General features: G+C 50.1%; 1 protein-coding gene across 2 annotated transcripts in view; it reads right to left on the reverse strand.

Annotated features, from left to right (window-relative positions):
* The window catches only part of ASTN2 (astrotactin 2), a 668,892-nt gene that overhangs the window by 36,456 nt on the left and 616,420 nt on the right, over positions 1-16,016 (reverse strand). For both annotated transcript variants that reach the window (XM_014528918.1, XM_005880933.2), the window contains exon 19: positions 15,028-15,169. In XM_014528918.1, the coding sequence (XP_014384404.1) occupies positions 15,028-15,169 (142 nt within the window). The remainder of the gene's footprint in view (positions 1-15,027; positions 15,170-16,016) is intronic.

Genomic DNA, 16,016 nt, shown 5'->3' on the forward strand with positions numbered 1-16,016 from the left:
ACCCCGGAAGAAGTTCTTGCTGTTTCAGCAACGGATGAGGCCAAATACTCTTAGAAATTAGAAAGGGAATAATAGGATTTCTGCCAATTTACATAGGCTTACTTATTTCATAACTCCTGGAGGAGAGCTATGGTCCATCGCAGGTGCTTAGAAAACGCTTCCTGGTTGCTACTGGCCCTGCCCTGCCTTGAGCCAGCCAAACAGGCCAGAGATGGAAGCAGAATTCTCACCAATAAGCATCAAGCAGGATATTTGCTGATGAGCTGCCTCTGGCTCACCCCTCGCCCTCTCATCCTGTTCATCTGATACTGCAGATTGCAAGCACCCTCCTTCAGGTCTGGCCCACACTAGACCTCTCTGCCTCTCCCCCGGGCTTTGGGAAGAGCTTCCTTATCTGCTTCCTACAGTTCTCTTCCACCTCCAACCTACTACAGTCTATTAGCCAGAGATCTTCCTAACGTGCAATCTGACAACACCTGCTGAGCAGCTGGCTCTAACCATTAATGGCTCCCTTCCCGTCAAGATCAAGTCCACTCCTCAGCCTGGCAACAAAGCCCCTTGATGATTTGAGCTCCACCAGCCTCTTCAGCCTCATCACCCACATTTGCCCCACTGCCCCATGATGGCTTCAGTAGGGATTGTAAATTGCTACGTTGCCTTGATCTTTAATAACTTTGCCCATAAGGCTCCCTCTTCCTGGAAAACCACCTCCCCTTCTCTCCATACCTTCATCTAAATGACCCTGTTCATCCTTTAAAACTCAGCTAAAATGTCACCCTTTCCGGACAGCTTTCACCGGCTGAGAGGCATTCTTCCCTCTGAGCTCTCACGTCAAGGGACACATTTTATCATGAGCTCCATGGTGGCAGGGACAATGGGCTGTTCACCAGGTCCCTAGAAGGCAGTGCAAGGCCATACTGAGAAAGAAGCCCACACTCTAAAGCAAGAGGAACGAATAAATAGCAATGCTTATGGGGAGGGGGCTACACTTGGGTACACCCTTAGGGAATAAGTGTGCCCTGGGCAAGTAGAGAGAGGCTGGAGGAGGTCTTTCCTGGCCAGCAAACACTTCCTGTTTCCCCGCCTTTTTCCCATAGCTGATCTGCTTGATGCTGTACCATCAGTTCACCGATTATTCTTGGCTTGTGGCATGGTAGTTGTGTACACATCTGTCCCCTCCAGTAGAACAGGAAGCTCTATAGGGCCGGCACCGTGTCTATTCCTTCTATTGGTCCCTTATAATAGGCCCCGCAGGAGGGAATGTAGTGCAGACGTTCAGAGCTTGAGCTCTGAGGACAGAAAAGACCTTTCTAATCCCAGTTCTGCCATTGACACCCTCTGTGACTCTGCCCAACTCATGAAACCTCTGTGGGCCTTCATTTATTTTTCTCTAAAGTGAGGGGGGAAACCGTGCCTGTCTCATTGGATGATAGCTATGATTAAATGTAATATCACATGTATCAATTTATTTAGCCAATATGTGTTTATTGAGTGCTTTCTGCATGTCTGAAGCTGAGTCTACAGAGATAAATAAAACATCCACCCTCTTCATCCTCATAGACCACCAAGTCTATGAGGACAGACTAAATAGGCCATTGCCAAGCTTAATCCTTGCAATCATGGAAAGGGATGGGGAACATAATTGAGATGTTGGGTTCTAGGGATGCTCTTCTGAAGAAGCACCATTCAGGCTGAGAACTGAAGGATGGAGGGGAGATGCAGCATGTGCCAAGGCCCTGTGATGGGTGAGAGCACAAGACCCGGTGTGCGGGAGGCTCATTACATGCTGCTGTGACTTCCCCGGAGGCTGGGCTAGTTAATGATTAGGGACCGTGGGCTCTGGAGCCAGCCTGTCTGAATGCAAATCCTGGCTCTGCTCCTGACTGGGGCATGACATCAGGCAAACCTCTCAACTCCTCTGGGCTGTGGCTTTCTCATCTGTAAAATGGGGACAATAAAATACTGCCCTCCTGGGGTTACTGAGAGGAAGGATGAATTAGCTTATATAAAGCATTTAGAACAGTGCCTAGCATATCAAAACCACTCTTTACATAATAGCCATTCCTATCATGATTCTTCCGCTTTTCCTCTGAAGTCTTTACATGAATACTATTAGGAAAGAGAAGGCAAAAGTCTTGCCGGAAGGAGACATAGCTGGGCTAGGAACTAAAAAAGAACAACGGAAAGTTATGGGAGTTCCTGCCTAATAAAATACCAGGTACTCCACCTGCCTCTCCGCAAATGGTACAATCCTTGTGTCACCTTGCATAGCGCCACCGGCACTCCTGAGGTGCCTCCGGGGGGACTCCCTGGGGCCTGCCCTTGGTTCTCTGGATTTGAGCAAGGCTACGGAGATTCCTGGAAGCAAGTTTAAATCCAAGACAACATGTTATTTAAAAACTCACAGGATAAAAGCAAACAAATAAAAAACTCTAGGGATTTCTCCTCCTCCTCCTCTTCCTCTTCCTCTTCCTCCTCCTCTTCCTCCTCCTCCTCCTTCTCAGGCCCCTGATAACTTTTGTGGATTTAATATCCACCTAGAAGCCAGCAAAATTGCTGTTTATTTATCCTGGGGCTTCTGAGTGTCTTCCCTCTCCCTGTTGCAGGCCATAGATGTGATTAAGAAAGCTCTCGTCATGCTCTTAAATGACTGCACACCCCGAAGGAGAGAGTTCTGGGGCAGGCCCCTGATAAGGATGAGAGGAGATGGGTCAGGCCTTGGGAGTCAGGCAGGCTGCTCCCCCACCCACTGACCTCTCCACAACTGAGGCAGCTCCCCCTGCTCTCCCTTGCTTGTATGAATCTGTGAATGTTTCCCAGAAAGAAACAGTAACTTCTCCTTTTTCTGGCAGGGACGCTTGATGAAACTCCCTGCAAACAGGGCCTCTCCTCCCCTTCGCGCTGGCCTCACACATGCTAATGCAAATGAGTCCTGACCCAGCCAGGGGTCTGTGGGAAGGCTGCCAGGAGCTTTAGAACAAACACGCAAAGAATGTTATTTTATTTCTGGCATCCTGGGGAAAGAGGGACAGAGAGAGGGAAGCTGGGCAGTGAGGGGTGGAGGGAGAGAGAGAATGAATAGGAACGCTTACTGCCATAAGACTGGAGCAAATGGGAGGAGACCGATATGCATAAAGGGCCTACTGGGTGCCAGAAATTAACATATAGGATGCTTTTTTAAAAATTTCACATGTACTAGAGTAGAATTTATTACGCCCACTCTTTTTGGATGCAGGAAAAGGCTTGGTCTCAAAAGTTAGGTGTTTTTTTTTTTTTTCCCAAGGGTAGAGTCAGCATTTGAACCCGGACTTTAACATTTCAGATTCCATGATATGTTTGTATGGAGGCTGGCTTATTAGTGGTCCTTTGATAGGTTCCCAAAGAAAACGGTGAGCACAACAACCCCACATCCTATGAGTCTCTTCATCCACTTTCTCTCTACGTCCCCCGCTGCCATTGCTCTAACTGCACACTCATTCTCTCATTCTCTCTCACCAGGACTATTGTAACAGCGCCCTAAGTCTCCCTACTCCAACCCGTACTCCACAGAGATCATTCAAAAACGCAAACTGTGGCCTTCTCACGGCTGCTCAGGTTGGGTGAATGGCTTTAGTCTGCATGACTGGCCTCGCAAGTCCTGCTCCTCCAACCTCGTATGCTCTATATCTCAACTATCCTGCACTTCTGCTGTTCCCTCCTGTGTCCCTTCAACTCCCACCTCCTGGTCTTTATTTCAGCTGTTTCCTCTGCCTGTGCTGCAATCACCTCCCTGGTTCTAAAAGGTCAATGTCATCCGTTCTTCCACACCCCGGCATTTGCACCTCCCCCAAGGCCCGCTGGCTGTTAGAGATGACAGCCCCTCAGAACTCTCATGCCTTCATTATGGGGAAAGTCACCTTCTACTCCAGAATAATTAGCAGCTTCCAAGTTTATCCCCAACACTGGGCACAGCTCTTTCCATCTGAGCCATACGATTTCAAATTTCGGCCACACCACTGCCTACATGAGGAATGCGTGACATACAAGTGTGGACTCTGGAGCCAGTTATCTTGGGTTAGACTCATGGCTCTGCCATTTACTGATTAGGTGACCGTGGGTAAGTTGGTTAGCTCTTCTGTCTTTGTTTCCTTATATATAAAATGGAGTTATGGTAGTTTCTACTACCTTAGAGCAAGCATGTCAAACTCATGGCTGGCACATGTGGCCTGCCGGCCATGAGTTTGACATGCTTGCCCAGCAGTGGTTCTCAACCTTCCTAATGCCGCGACCCTTTAATACAGTTCCTCATGTTGTGGTGACCCCCAACCATAAAATTATTTTCATTGCTACTTCATAACTGTAATTTTGCTACTGTTATGAATTGTAATGTAAATATCTGATATGCAGGATGTATTTTCATTGTTCGAGACCCACAGGTTGAGAACCGCTGCTAGAGGGTACCATACTGTGAAGTTTCAGAGAGGTAGTGGATATAGAAATCTTAATACATTACCGTGGCAGGCAGTACAGCTGGAAGGGTGAATGGGTTACAAATGTGAGAGGCAGGCAGGGGCGTTGTCTGCATTATGTCCTCGGTTCATAGCTCCAGACATTTACAGGTAGGACTGACCATCCGTTCAACCTGCGATTCCTATTATTAACCCTTGTTGTTTGCTGAATTGGGCACCTACGAATGCCAGGCCACATGTCAGGGATTCACAGATCCCTAAAGCGTGATTTCTGAAACCCGTTCCATTCAGGTCACTGACTATCTTAGTTTTCCTATGATCCTGAGAACTATATTAGAGATAGGTTCAAAAACGTAAAAGAAAAAAAGGAATGAGGGAAGGTACCTCTTGTTATGTTAGACATTAGGGGCAAACAATCCCAAATTTGCTACATCTTGTGTCCAAGGGTTCCTCGGAGATGCTGAGAGAGAACAGAGAAATGGGAGCAGCTTAGAATGGGCAGGACAATGAGCTGAACATGCGTCCCCTCCATGGTCATCCCCGATGAAGACCTATCAAAGACACATATGTACTCAGTGTGTTCCTGATATTGAGTACTGCCTATGTGCTGGACATGTGATGCCTGGGAGCTCTGCATGTGTTAACTACTCTCTATTTATGTCGAAATTACAACTCTAATATAGGAATTAGCAATACCTGGACCTTACACATGTGAAAACGGAGACCCGGGGAAAATCAGTATCTTGTATAGCCAGACAGTGTCTGAAGTTTGAATTGACCCTAGGACAGTCTGAGTAAAAAGCCCAGACACTTAGGCTCCCAGACCCCCAGGATCAGGGCACCTTATGGTTCAATCTGGGACAGGAGAGCAGCAGGGGGCTAGTGTGGGAGCCTAGAGCCCTGGTGCAGCTCTGACCCTGGTTCAGCGCTGACCCTGGTTCTCTGGGTGACCTCGGGCAGGCCTCATGCCCTCTCTGAGCTTCAGTTTCTCCTAGAAAGAGAGACAGTTCAGTCAATGTCTGATGCCTCGACTTCTATTATGCATTGATTCAAATGTGAAAGCAGAAGAGGGTTGTTGGCACATGGAGGAGTCTGTCCTTAGGAGAAAGGAGAACAGAGCAGGAAAAAAAAAAAAGCCAGAAATCTGGATTCTGTCTTGCCTCTGAGTTTCTACACATCATTGATGGCGATTCCCTGCAGTCTGCTAACGCCTTTCCAGTGATGACGTCAAGACTATTAACAGCAACAGTCTCTCCACGGATGGAGGTGGGAGCCAGGGGTGGGTGGGCGGCGGGCCCTTGGCAGGCAGTGATGGGCCCACGGCTAGGACACTGGGTGCAGGGGAAAGCTGGGAGACCTGGCTGCTAGCCTGGGGTCATTCCTATCCCCAGGAGTTCCTCGAGTCCTGGAGGGTCAGCAAGGAAGGAAGGAACTCTCCATCCAATCCTCCCACTGTAACGGGGAAGACACGGAGCCTCAGAAAGAGGCAGGTCTTTGTCCAAGGCCCCTGGTGGATGGGCAGCAAAGCTGGGGTCAGGCGTAGTGTGGCTTGTGACCCCACCCCAGGAGCCCTCCTCAGGCTGAGCTGTCTCTGCTCTTTCCTCTTAACAAGGTGACCCCAAGGTGCAGGTAAGAGCCCTGGATGGGGTGTCAGGCCCCCTGTGTTACTCCTAGCTCTGCCTTCACTGTGAAGCCCCAGGGTCCCCCGGGGCCTCAGCTTCCCCATCCATACCCTGACAGCGTTGATCTAAATGAGAGGTTCCAAATTAGTCACCTGCAGGCTACTTGTGAACTACAAAATGACCAACTTTCAATTGGTGTCTGGCCAGTACTAATTAAGAGGTTCCACTTAAACACCTAAACTTATGGCTCATAAACATTTTCAACACTAGGTCTGCGTGCTCCCATAGGAATGACTAGCTGTGGCTAAGTATCCTCTGCTGCCTCTCTAGTTTACCACAGTCCCCTCTGCTCCCTATTGTAGAGCACCTGGCACACGGTCCATCGCCATCACTTCCAACGTCCTCCTTACAGAGCCCAGCTGAGAGCTCGCCTCACCTCCCCCAGCAACCTGCTGCCCCGAGCATGGGGCTCTCGCTGCCCCTTGGGACGGCCACCCCACCAGGGTCTGCATCGGAGAGCTTCCTGACAGAGACCTGAAACCTGCCTCCCTCGCAGCTTTTCACCTGGTCCTGCGCCCTCAGGTCCGAGTGCCCACACTTGTGGCCTCTGACTCCTGCATAGCTCTGCTGAGAGTTGAAGAGGGGGCCACCCTCCTCTGTGTTTTCCTTTAACAAACGGTCCAGCTCCCTCAAATGTCCCTCAGGGACATCATTTCTAGGGCCTGCGGTGGCCTGCTTCCTCTCCTCTGGACTCTTCCTGACACTCGGCCTTCCCCCGAAAGCCAGCTCTTCCCTGCAGCCATGCAGCTTGTTCACACCTCCCTTCCCCCTTGAACCCTCGCCATGCTGCCTGGGCCCCAGTGTGGCTGACGAGGTGCTCGCCAGCATCCACAGCCCCAGTGCTGCACTCCCCCCGCCCTCGCCCCCCAGCTACACTCTCTGCCACAACAACCACGCCTCTCAGCTCCCACGCTCCTCATAGTCTGTCCTGCTCGAAGCCCTCTGCTCCCCTGCATGAGTTTTCTGGGGCTGCAAACAGATGACCATGGGTGTGGTGGCTTAGAACCATAGAAACGCAGCTCCTCACAGTCTGGAGCAGCGGTTGCCAACCTTTCGAACCTCACGGACCACCAGTGGTCCACAGTCCACCGGTTGGTGACCGCTGGTCCGGAGGCCAGAGGTCTGAAATCAAGGTGTGGGCAGGGCCACACTCCCCCTGCAGGCTCCTGGAGAGATTCCTTCCCTGCCTCTCCCGGCTGCCGATGGCATCAGCACTCCTTGGCTTGTGGGAGCGTCACTCCGATCTCCATCTGCCTCCCCCGGGTCTTTTCTCTGGTGTCTTTCTGTGTCCTCTTCTCTTCATATAGTGACTCCGGTTGCCATCTCAGATTTAGGGATCCACCTAATGCAGTATGATCTCATCTCGCTTCCTAACTCATTACATTTGCAAAGACTCTAGTACCAAATAAGGTCACCTTGAGGTGTCAGGCTGACATCAATTTGGGGGAGGGGGCGGCACTATGAAACCCAGTGCCCCCTCCTCCTCCCATTTCCTCAGGAAGACTGCGCAGTGGCCCTGGCTGGGCAACAGCCCTTCCATGGCGTCCCCAGCCCCTGGCTTTCCCAGCAGAGTGTGACGTGAAGCATGTGTAACTGCCGTCTCTTTGGCCTCCCTGCCAGGACTGTGAGCAACACAGGAGCAGAGACGTGGTTTGGCTTCTTAGTTCCAAATCCCAAGTACCTGGCTCAGTGTGCAGTCAGCTATTAGGAACAGGAAAAGCTGTTTCCAGAACCGTCCCGAGCCCACGCTGCAATGCTTTGGCCCAGCGTATGCCCGACTCCCCAGGGAAGGGCACCATTCGTCGGATCCCCAAATGTGTGAGGGCCCGCCCTTCCCCTTTACCTGCACCAGTTCCTCCCTGACTCTCAGCTCAATGCAGCCTGTTCTCCACACCAAGGTTACCGTCATCACCACAAAACACAGGCTTACATACAGACTGCCCCTCTCAAAGGCCGTCCCTGGCACCCCAGTGCCTGCAGGATAGAGTCCAGCTCCTCGGCCCGGCATTCAGGGCCCAGCTCCCCGGCACGGCCTGGGCTCCCGTCCCTCCAGCCTCCACGCACTCACACACACATCCGTGCCCCGTCCCTCGGGAGCCCTGGCTGGCGTCCCATTCCTGGATGAAATCCTGACGCAGTTTGGGGAAAGAAACAGCCGGCCTGAGAGTCCCCAGCAGGTTCTAGGAGCCTCACTGTCTGTCGGCTGAAAAACAGGGTTATTTTTCCTCTACGAGCCTCTCTTGGCTTGGGACACGCAGCTGTGTTTGCTTCTGGCCTGAGGACAGCTCTTCCCCTAGCAAGGGCCCCGGCTGTGCACTTCGGAAGGTCAGCATGACCTGGTGCTAGATGGAACTGAGTCTTCAGTGGCTAGGCTGCCCCCTGACCCCAGCCCCTGACCAACAGGACAAGGCACATTCCCATTCCGCCAGGGTTTGGGGACACTGGAGGTCCTGGCCCCTGCGGAGCTCTGGGCCCCTTGGCCACACCCAACTGGATGTTCACCCCAGAGTCAGATAATAGGCCCGGACCTCTGAGGGGTGGAGGGGGTGGGAGGGAAAATGCTCAGGAGGGTAGAAGAGGCGAGGTCCAGGGACCCAGCAAGATGGAGACTGAGAGGTGATAGGAAGAGGAGACAGGCCGATGAAGAGAGAGCAAGTAGCCACAGAAGGACGGAATTCCCAGAGACAGAGAGAGGACCAGGACCAAGGACCAAGTCAGGAAGAGGATGAGAGAGAAAGACAGGGAAGAAGAGAAAAGAGTCAGACAGAAGCAATAACAAAAATGAACAAAGGGGGAAAGAAAAGGAGAGATGTTGGGAAAATGGGAGGGGAGGGAAGGGGAGGGGAAGGAAAGAAGGAAGGAAGGAAGGAAGGAAGGAAGGAAGGAAGGAAGGAAGGAAGGAAGGAAGGAAGGAAGGAAGGAAGGGAGGGAAGCAGGGAAGACAGGCAGGGAGAACTGGCGAGAAGAAAGGCAGAGTTTCCCAGGGAGAAGAGAAACCAGTAGAGAGCAGGGCAGGGATGTTGGGCAGCCTGGCTCCCTTCCCTGGTGTGTCCTGGATCAACCTTGGGCCACACTCATACTGGCCCAGAGACTGAGGCCCAGGATCCCGGGTCCACACGGGAGGCTTCCTCTGTGCCCATCTCCTTTCTCCTGGGAGTTGAAGGTCTCCTCAGATGCGGGTCTGGTTGCATCAGGGATGTGACTCAGGAGGCCACTAAACAGACTAGGTCGGGGAAATGCAGGAGGGGAGAAGCGTGGAGCCTTAGGGCTGAAGAAGCTCTTGGGCCCGCGGCAAACCCTGCTCTTTCTAATGACTGGGGCCTGAGCCCATCTTCTCGCTTCCGTTGTCTCTCGAGATGCACAGACTCTGACATCATGAAGCGGCCCTCTGGGAGGGTCCCATTCAATCCCTCCTCTCCGGATGAAGACCTGGAGGCCTCCAAAGTGGCAACTCCTTGCCCACGGCCACACAGCAGCGGGACCCCTGTCTCTGCCTCCCGTCATCTGGGCAGGCACTTTTAAGCCCAGTCCTGGAGGGCTCCTGACAACTTTCATGCCGTTTCCAGTAAACTCTGTGCCGATTCTTGGCACGAAGCGAGGAAATGAGGAGGGTAGGGTAGGAATGTAAATAACGGGACACTCTGGGATTTCATTTACTATGTAATTATAGTATCCCTGGTGGTGCCCTGGCTGCTCCTTCAATGTGCTGTCCAGGGTATATTTGGGGAAGGGTGTCCTGGGCTGATGAGGAGCCCAGTGATGCTCCCTCCGAGGCTCCAAGTCCCCTGGGCTTTTGGAAGCGCATCCTTGGGCCAGGAGCCTGGACTTGTTTGCAGAAACACATGGCGTTCCGGAGGCGCTGGGAAACGACTCAGCAGTGAGAGCTGGGCATCCTGGGCATCTCAAAAATGGCCCTGGGAGGCTATCCCCGGGCAGAGCAGGGCCCTGGTGCCCTCCCAGGGTTTAACAGTTTGTGGGCCCCAGCCAGGGCTGTGGAGGGAGGCTTAGCTTGCCATCCCGCTGGAATGCCCTGAACACGAGGGTGTCAGCAGTGTGGCCCAGGCACAGCTGCTCAGGTGAAGTCTGGAATCCCGGATCGCCGTAGCAGTGGTCACGCCTCTCCTCCCCCCGTTTATGAAGCACTGACAGTGGGTTTGACACTCTTGTGCTCTCTACATGTTTCAGGTCATTGAAGCCTCACTGTCTTATGAATTAGGTCCAATTCTGATTTCCTTTTATGGATGGAAAAACACACTCAGAGAGGTTGAGAAGTCAGGCCGAGGCCACACAGTGGGTAGGTGTCCCAGCTGGGTTCTGATTTCAAAGGCCTCGTTAAACTATATGTGAGTGAGGTGGGGAGAGGCAGGTGCCTTCAAACATCTACTGCCTTCTGCTCCGGCTGGTGCCCTCTGCCAGATAGTGATCATGCTAACCCTTCTCTCTGACAGACAATGATCATATTAACCCTTCTCTCTGCCAAACAGTGATCATACTAACCCTTCTGACAGACAATGATCATACTAACCCTTCTCTCTGCCAAACAGTGATCATGCTAACCCTTCTGACAATGATCATAGTAACCCTTCTCTCTGACAGACAATGATCATATTAACCCTCCCCTCTGCCATATAGTGATTATGCTAACCCTTCTCTCTGTCAGACAGTGATCATGCTAACTCTTCCCTCTGCCAAACAGTGATCATGCTAACCCTTCATGTCCACAGGACCTGGTGAAACATTCCAAGCCCTTTCTCATGTACTCTCTGGTTTCATCTTTGCAACAACTTGAGGAAGTATAATCAATGAACTGCATGTTGTGATGAGATGAATTAGCTCCACTTCACAGATGAGGAAGATGAGGTGAGAAGTACCTTCCCCAGGGATCTGCAGGCTGGATCTGGCCCTTCCTGTCCCCAGTATTGGATTTGTTTTTTTCTATTGCAAACAGAATGGCTTGCAGTTAGAAGGCACCTCTTCCACTCTTCATTCATACTCTCACCAGGTACTTCTGACAACTCCACAGGTGTGTGGATAGGACAGAGTCAGCGCGTGGAGGTAGAAAAGGGGAAGGTGGGTGTGAGAGTCAGCGTGGGTATGAATCTCAGCTCTATCTCTTTGTGTCATGTGACTTTAAGCAAAATGTTTCCTCCTTTAAGCCCTAGTTTTCTCATCTAATCTATGAAGTGAGAGGTGATGATGAAGATTAAGATGGTGATGATCCCCACCTCAATGTGCAAGTCTTACAGCTCACTGAGTTCAGCCTTTCCATTTCACAGATGAGAACACTGAGGCCCAAGGAGGGATGGAGAAGCAGCCCCAGCTCTCACTGGGAGCAAGTGTGGGAACTGCTGTCTGACTCTTGACCTCAATGTTGGCATGTGGTTGCAGTACCCAGGCTCCTTTGGCATTCCTTCCATAGAGCTGAGGCCAGGGAGGTGAGGATGGGCCTGGGGCAAGCCTCCGAATGTGTGGGAATGAGCCCCCCACCCCAGGAATCAGGCCTGGCTGCCACTGTGTGTTTGCTCAGGACCCTTTGGCCGTCATCCATGGTTAGAGAAAGACAGGGCAGCCAAGACAAGACAGAGGCTAATTACCTTGGATAATAGGAAACTGGGGATCGGCAACAATGAGGGTGTCTAGGCCTCTGGCCAAGCAAGGGCAGGAGCCACGGATACCCAGCCTGGCCCAGCCCATGTATCATGAGTAGAGATTCCTGCTCAGGGTCACCCTCCAACTCCAATAACCCAAGGGTGTAGGAGCTGGCCACACTGTCAGACCTTCTGCAGACCCTCTCCCTCTACTGCTTTTTGTTTGCTTTCATTCAAAAGCAAAACAAATGAAACAAACAAGGAAATTCAATTTAAACAGGGCCCGAGCACTGGTGTTTCTGTTTTGTTACACCAGGGTGAGCTTAGGACAGAAACCCAGCCTTGACTTTCATTCCTCCAGTTGGTCTCAACCCCGTGGCACTATGTAAAATGGCATGATAGATGGGCTGCAAAAGCAATGTGCCTTTCTAAGTGGGGTGGAGAGAGGGAGGGTGGGTGGAGGGGGCCTGATTTAGAGAGAGAGAGAGAGAGAGAGAGAGAGAGAACAAGATAGCAAAACTCAAAGAAGAAATAGCAGAGAAATTGAGACGCACACACTAACAAAAATTAAGAGCATAACCAATAGAAAGGCAAAGAGGGAATAGTTGGGAGAATGGCAGGCAGACAAAGACAGGGTGCTATGCAGAAAACACACACAGAGAGAATGAAAGGCAAGAAGAGACAGAGATTCAGAAAGGCACGGTAGTGCAAAACAAAAGTGAGAGAGGTAGAAAAGTTGGAAAGGCCAGAGCCCAGAAGGAGATGAAGGGGGCGAATAAGAAAAACTCCCATGGCAAAGCTATGCATTCCCAGAACTCTCAAGCTGGGGTCAATCTCATAGACCTTCATTTTGAAGATGCTGAACTTGAAAAACAAGGAGAGGGACTTTTAGCTCAAGGGTCCCAGAGGCAGAAGTGGTGGTGGTGGGATATGAACCCAGACTCCCTGCCTGACAGACTGGTCCTGCACACCTGTGCCCCCTGAAGCCTTCCATCCCATGCTCTGGCAGCATGGATGAGGGGTTTGGTGTCCACTGGTCCTTAACCCCTAGAGTGCCGGGGAGTGCGATCGCGCTCTTCCTGTCTTTCGCCAAAAGTGCCAGGAGCGCTATCGCGCTCCTCCTGCAGTGTCACTATTAGATGCTAGTAGTTCACTCTTTATTGACAGATGGCATCTAAGGAAAATCAGCAAAAATGCCTTGGCAATTTTAGCATAGATCCTAGGATATTGCTTGGCCCTTAAAGGGTTAATGAAAACTCGGGGGCCTGGACCCATGCTCTCTTTCTATCCTATTTCTTCCTGAAAGATCCTGGATGGTCATTCTTTCCAGGGCTAGTGGGACCCCCACCTGCCTTACAGGATATAAATTCCTCCAGGATTATCCTTGAAAGAAAGATAACCTGCAACTAAGTCAAGCAGAATGAAGCAGAAAGAGGAAGAAAGTGACTAACATGCTGCAGGCCTCCTGGAGGCCAGGCGATCTGGTCAACCCTGAGCATGGAGTTTCTCATGTAGTGCTCTTCCCTGTAACCCAATGGGATAAGAACAATGACCAGCTCTCTTCTTCCAGAAGAAGCAGCTAATGCCACCTCCTCTGTGCATTCTGCCAAGATGTCCCACTGGAAGAGGTCTGGTAACCTATTATACTTTGGGGATTCCGTGCCTAGAGCTCTCACTGTTCCCAACTGATGGTTGCCTTTCTGCATAAAATAAAACTTGGGCCCCAACCCCTATGTGAGGTGCTTATTCAGTCAGTGGCAGAATCCGAGTCAGAAGGCCCAATGTTCAGCTTATAGTGACAGTCCTGAAATATGTTGTGTGTTGCCAATGAGCCTGAATATGTCGAGTGTTCACCATGGTCTTTAGAGAAGTCATGGTCTCCCTGAGGAAGTGGGGATACAATGCTCTGGAGGTAAGGGAGATTCACAGATTGTGGAGGGACTACTATTTATTGAGCACATACTTAGATACTTTGCTAGGAGGTTTCTTGTTTATGTTCATGCAACTCTGCATCCTAAGTTTTATTATTTCTGTTTTACTGGGGTTCCTAGAGGTACAGAGACTTATCTAATGGTCACTTATCTAAAAATGTCAAATCCAAATTGGAATACACCGTCTGTGGCCTTTCATATCACAATTAGGTTATAAGTTATCTGACGCTAGAACCTTTGTCGTAATCACATTCGCACCTGCATTTCCTAGCCCAGTGCCAAGATATTGGAAACCCTCAAAATATAGCTGCTGAGTAAGTAAATGAGTGCTGGATGAGTCAATAAAAATGCAAATGAATAAAAGAACTGATGAACAAATAAGTGAATGAATGATGGAATATAAATGGATGAATAAATAGATGGATGAATGGAAGGGATGGATGGATGGATGGATGGAAGAAGGAAGAGAGAGATGAATGGAGGGATGAATGATTGGTTGGGTAGATGGATACATGAATGAATCACTGAGCGAGCGAATAAAAGAAACAAATGAATGAGTTGAATAACTGCAGTAATTGTGATAATCCTGCTCACCTTGTTAACAACCACAGCTTTCTAGGTTGGTAAGAGAGCTGATCTATCGCTTCATGATTAGGGTACAGGAAGAAAACTGGTCTCTAGAACTCTATGTTATAGCTTATGATGGCTGCTTCCAGATGTGGCAACACTCACTGAGACGGGAAACAAAAGGAAAATAAGCCCCCTTTCCCTCTGAAATTACAGAGGGGTCTCAGAATGACCTCCTTTTTCATCTCCAGAAGTTTGGATGCAACGACTCTAATGTACTCTATGAAGGAGTGATAATGCTGCTATTTCTAAGGGACTGGCTGGATCTATCACTAAAAATTTATATGTACATACATGTATATGCATATATACTTATGTACATGTATATGTGTATAGGGATAGCATGTTTATATATGCATAGTATGTATATATACTTCAGATGTGCTAATATAATATTTTTCAGAGGAGCTGTCACAGAACTGAGAAAAGAACACAAGGCAAGGGCCCCTGCGCCAGCCCTCCATGCTAACTTGCCACTTTCCCTCTCGGCCTACAGATTCTGCGTCAGTTGGAGGTATGCTTTTGGGTTTCTGGCCTCCCTGGGCCCTACAGCACTAACCATGTAAGATTCTGTGACTTACTGTGGCCACGCTTCTCCAGTGGATACTTGGAAACCTTAGCATCTCAAGGTGCACACACAGGCTGGCCTATAAAAGACTGGGTTGGCCTGGCCAGACTGTGCATGCCTCGCCTCCCAGACTGAAACCAGCCCTGTCTGCTTCACACTCCCCACGCACCCAGCAGGTCTTACTTGTAGAGGCCGTCGGGCTCCAGACACTTGAAGATGACGGAGTAGATACTGACTTCGGGGACCTCTCCGTGGCTTCGACCAGCTGCTACACAAGATGTGCCCAGGCCAGAGAGTAAGTCATCAGCAAAACTCAGGAATTCTCCTGGAGGGAGACAGAGAAAGATAAGCTCCCCGGCTCAGGCCTTGGTGAGCAGACATTCTTGCTGCTGTCCAATCCCATCAACTGTCTGCATACCACTGCTGAGAGGGTTAGTGGAGAGAATAAGCACAAGATATGAAGATGACACCGCTCAGTACATAGCCCTGAACTCCTTCTTTAAATTCACCCATGAACTTTCTCAACTGTAAGTGGGGATACTAGTACCTACCTTCATAATATTGTACCGATGTTTGATTGATGTAAATTACTGTGTAATAAAAATGCATGAAAAGCCTAGAGAATTGCACTTCCCTTCCTGTATAACAAAGGAGTTGAATTAAGAATAGAAAATAGGTTTTGTGTCACCTGGCACTAGATTCATGGAGTGTTGTGATGGACAGACACCTGGTTTAGCTAAGGAGGTAGGAATTTCAAGACTGATCAGTGATGAAGGTTTGATGTAAATTACTGTGTAATAAAAATGCATGAAAAGCCTAGAGAATTGCACTTCCCTTCCTGTATAACAAAGGAGTTGAATTAAGAATAGAAAATAGGTTTTGTGTCACCTGGCACTAGATTCATGGAGTGTTGTGATGGACAGACACCTGGTTTAGCTAAGGAGGTAGGAATTTCAAGACTGATCAGTGATGAGGGGCATGGGATAGAAAGGGACGGTGAGCCCTGGCTGGTTTGTCTCAGTGGATAGAGCATCGGCCTGTGGACTGAAGGGTTCTAGGTTTAATTCCAGTCAAGAGCACATGCCTGAGTTGCGGGCTTGATCCCCAGTGGGGGGCATGCAGGAGACAGCCAATCAATGATTCTCTCTCATCATTGATGTTTCTATCTCTCT

The sequence above is a fragment of the Myotis brandtii genome, unplaced genomic scaffold (genome assembly GCF_000412655.1).
Source record: "Myotis brandtii unplaced genomic scaffold, ASM41265v1 scaffold658, whole genome shotgun sequence".
Taxonomy (NCBI): domain Eukaryota; kingdom Metazoa; phylum Chordata; class Mammalia; order Chiroptera; family Vespertilionidae; genus Myotis; species Myotis brandtii.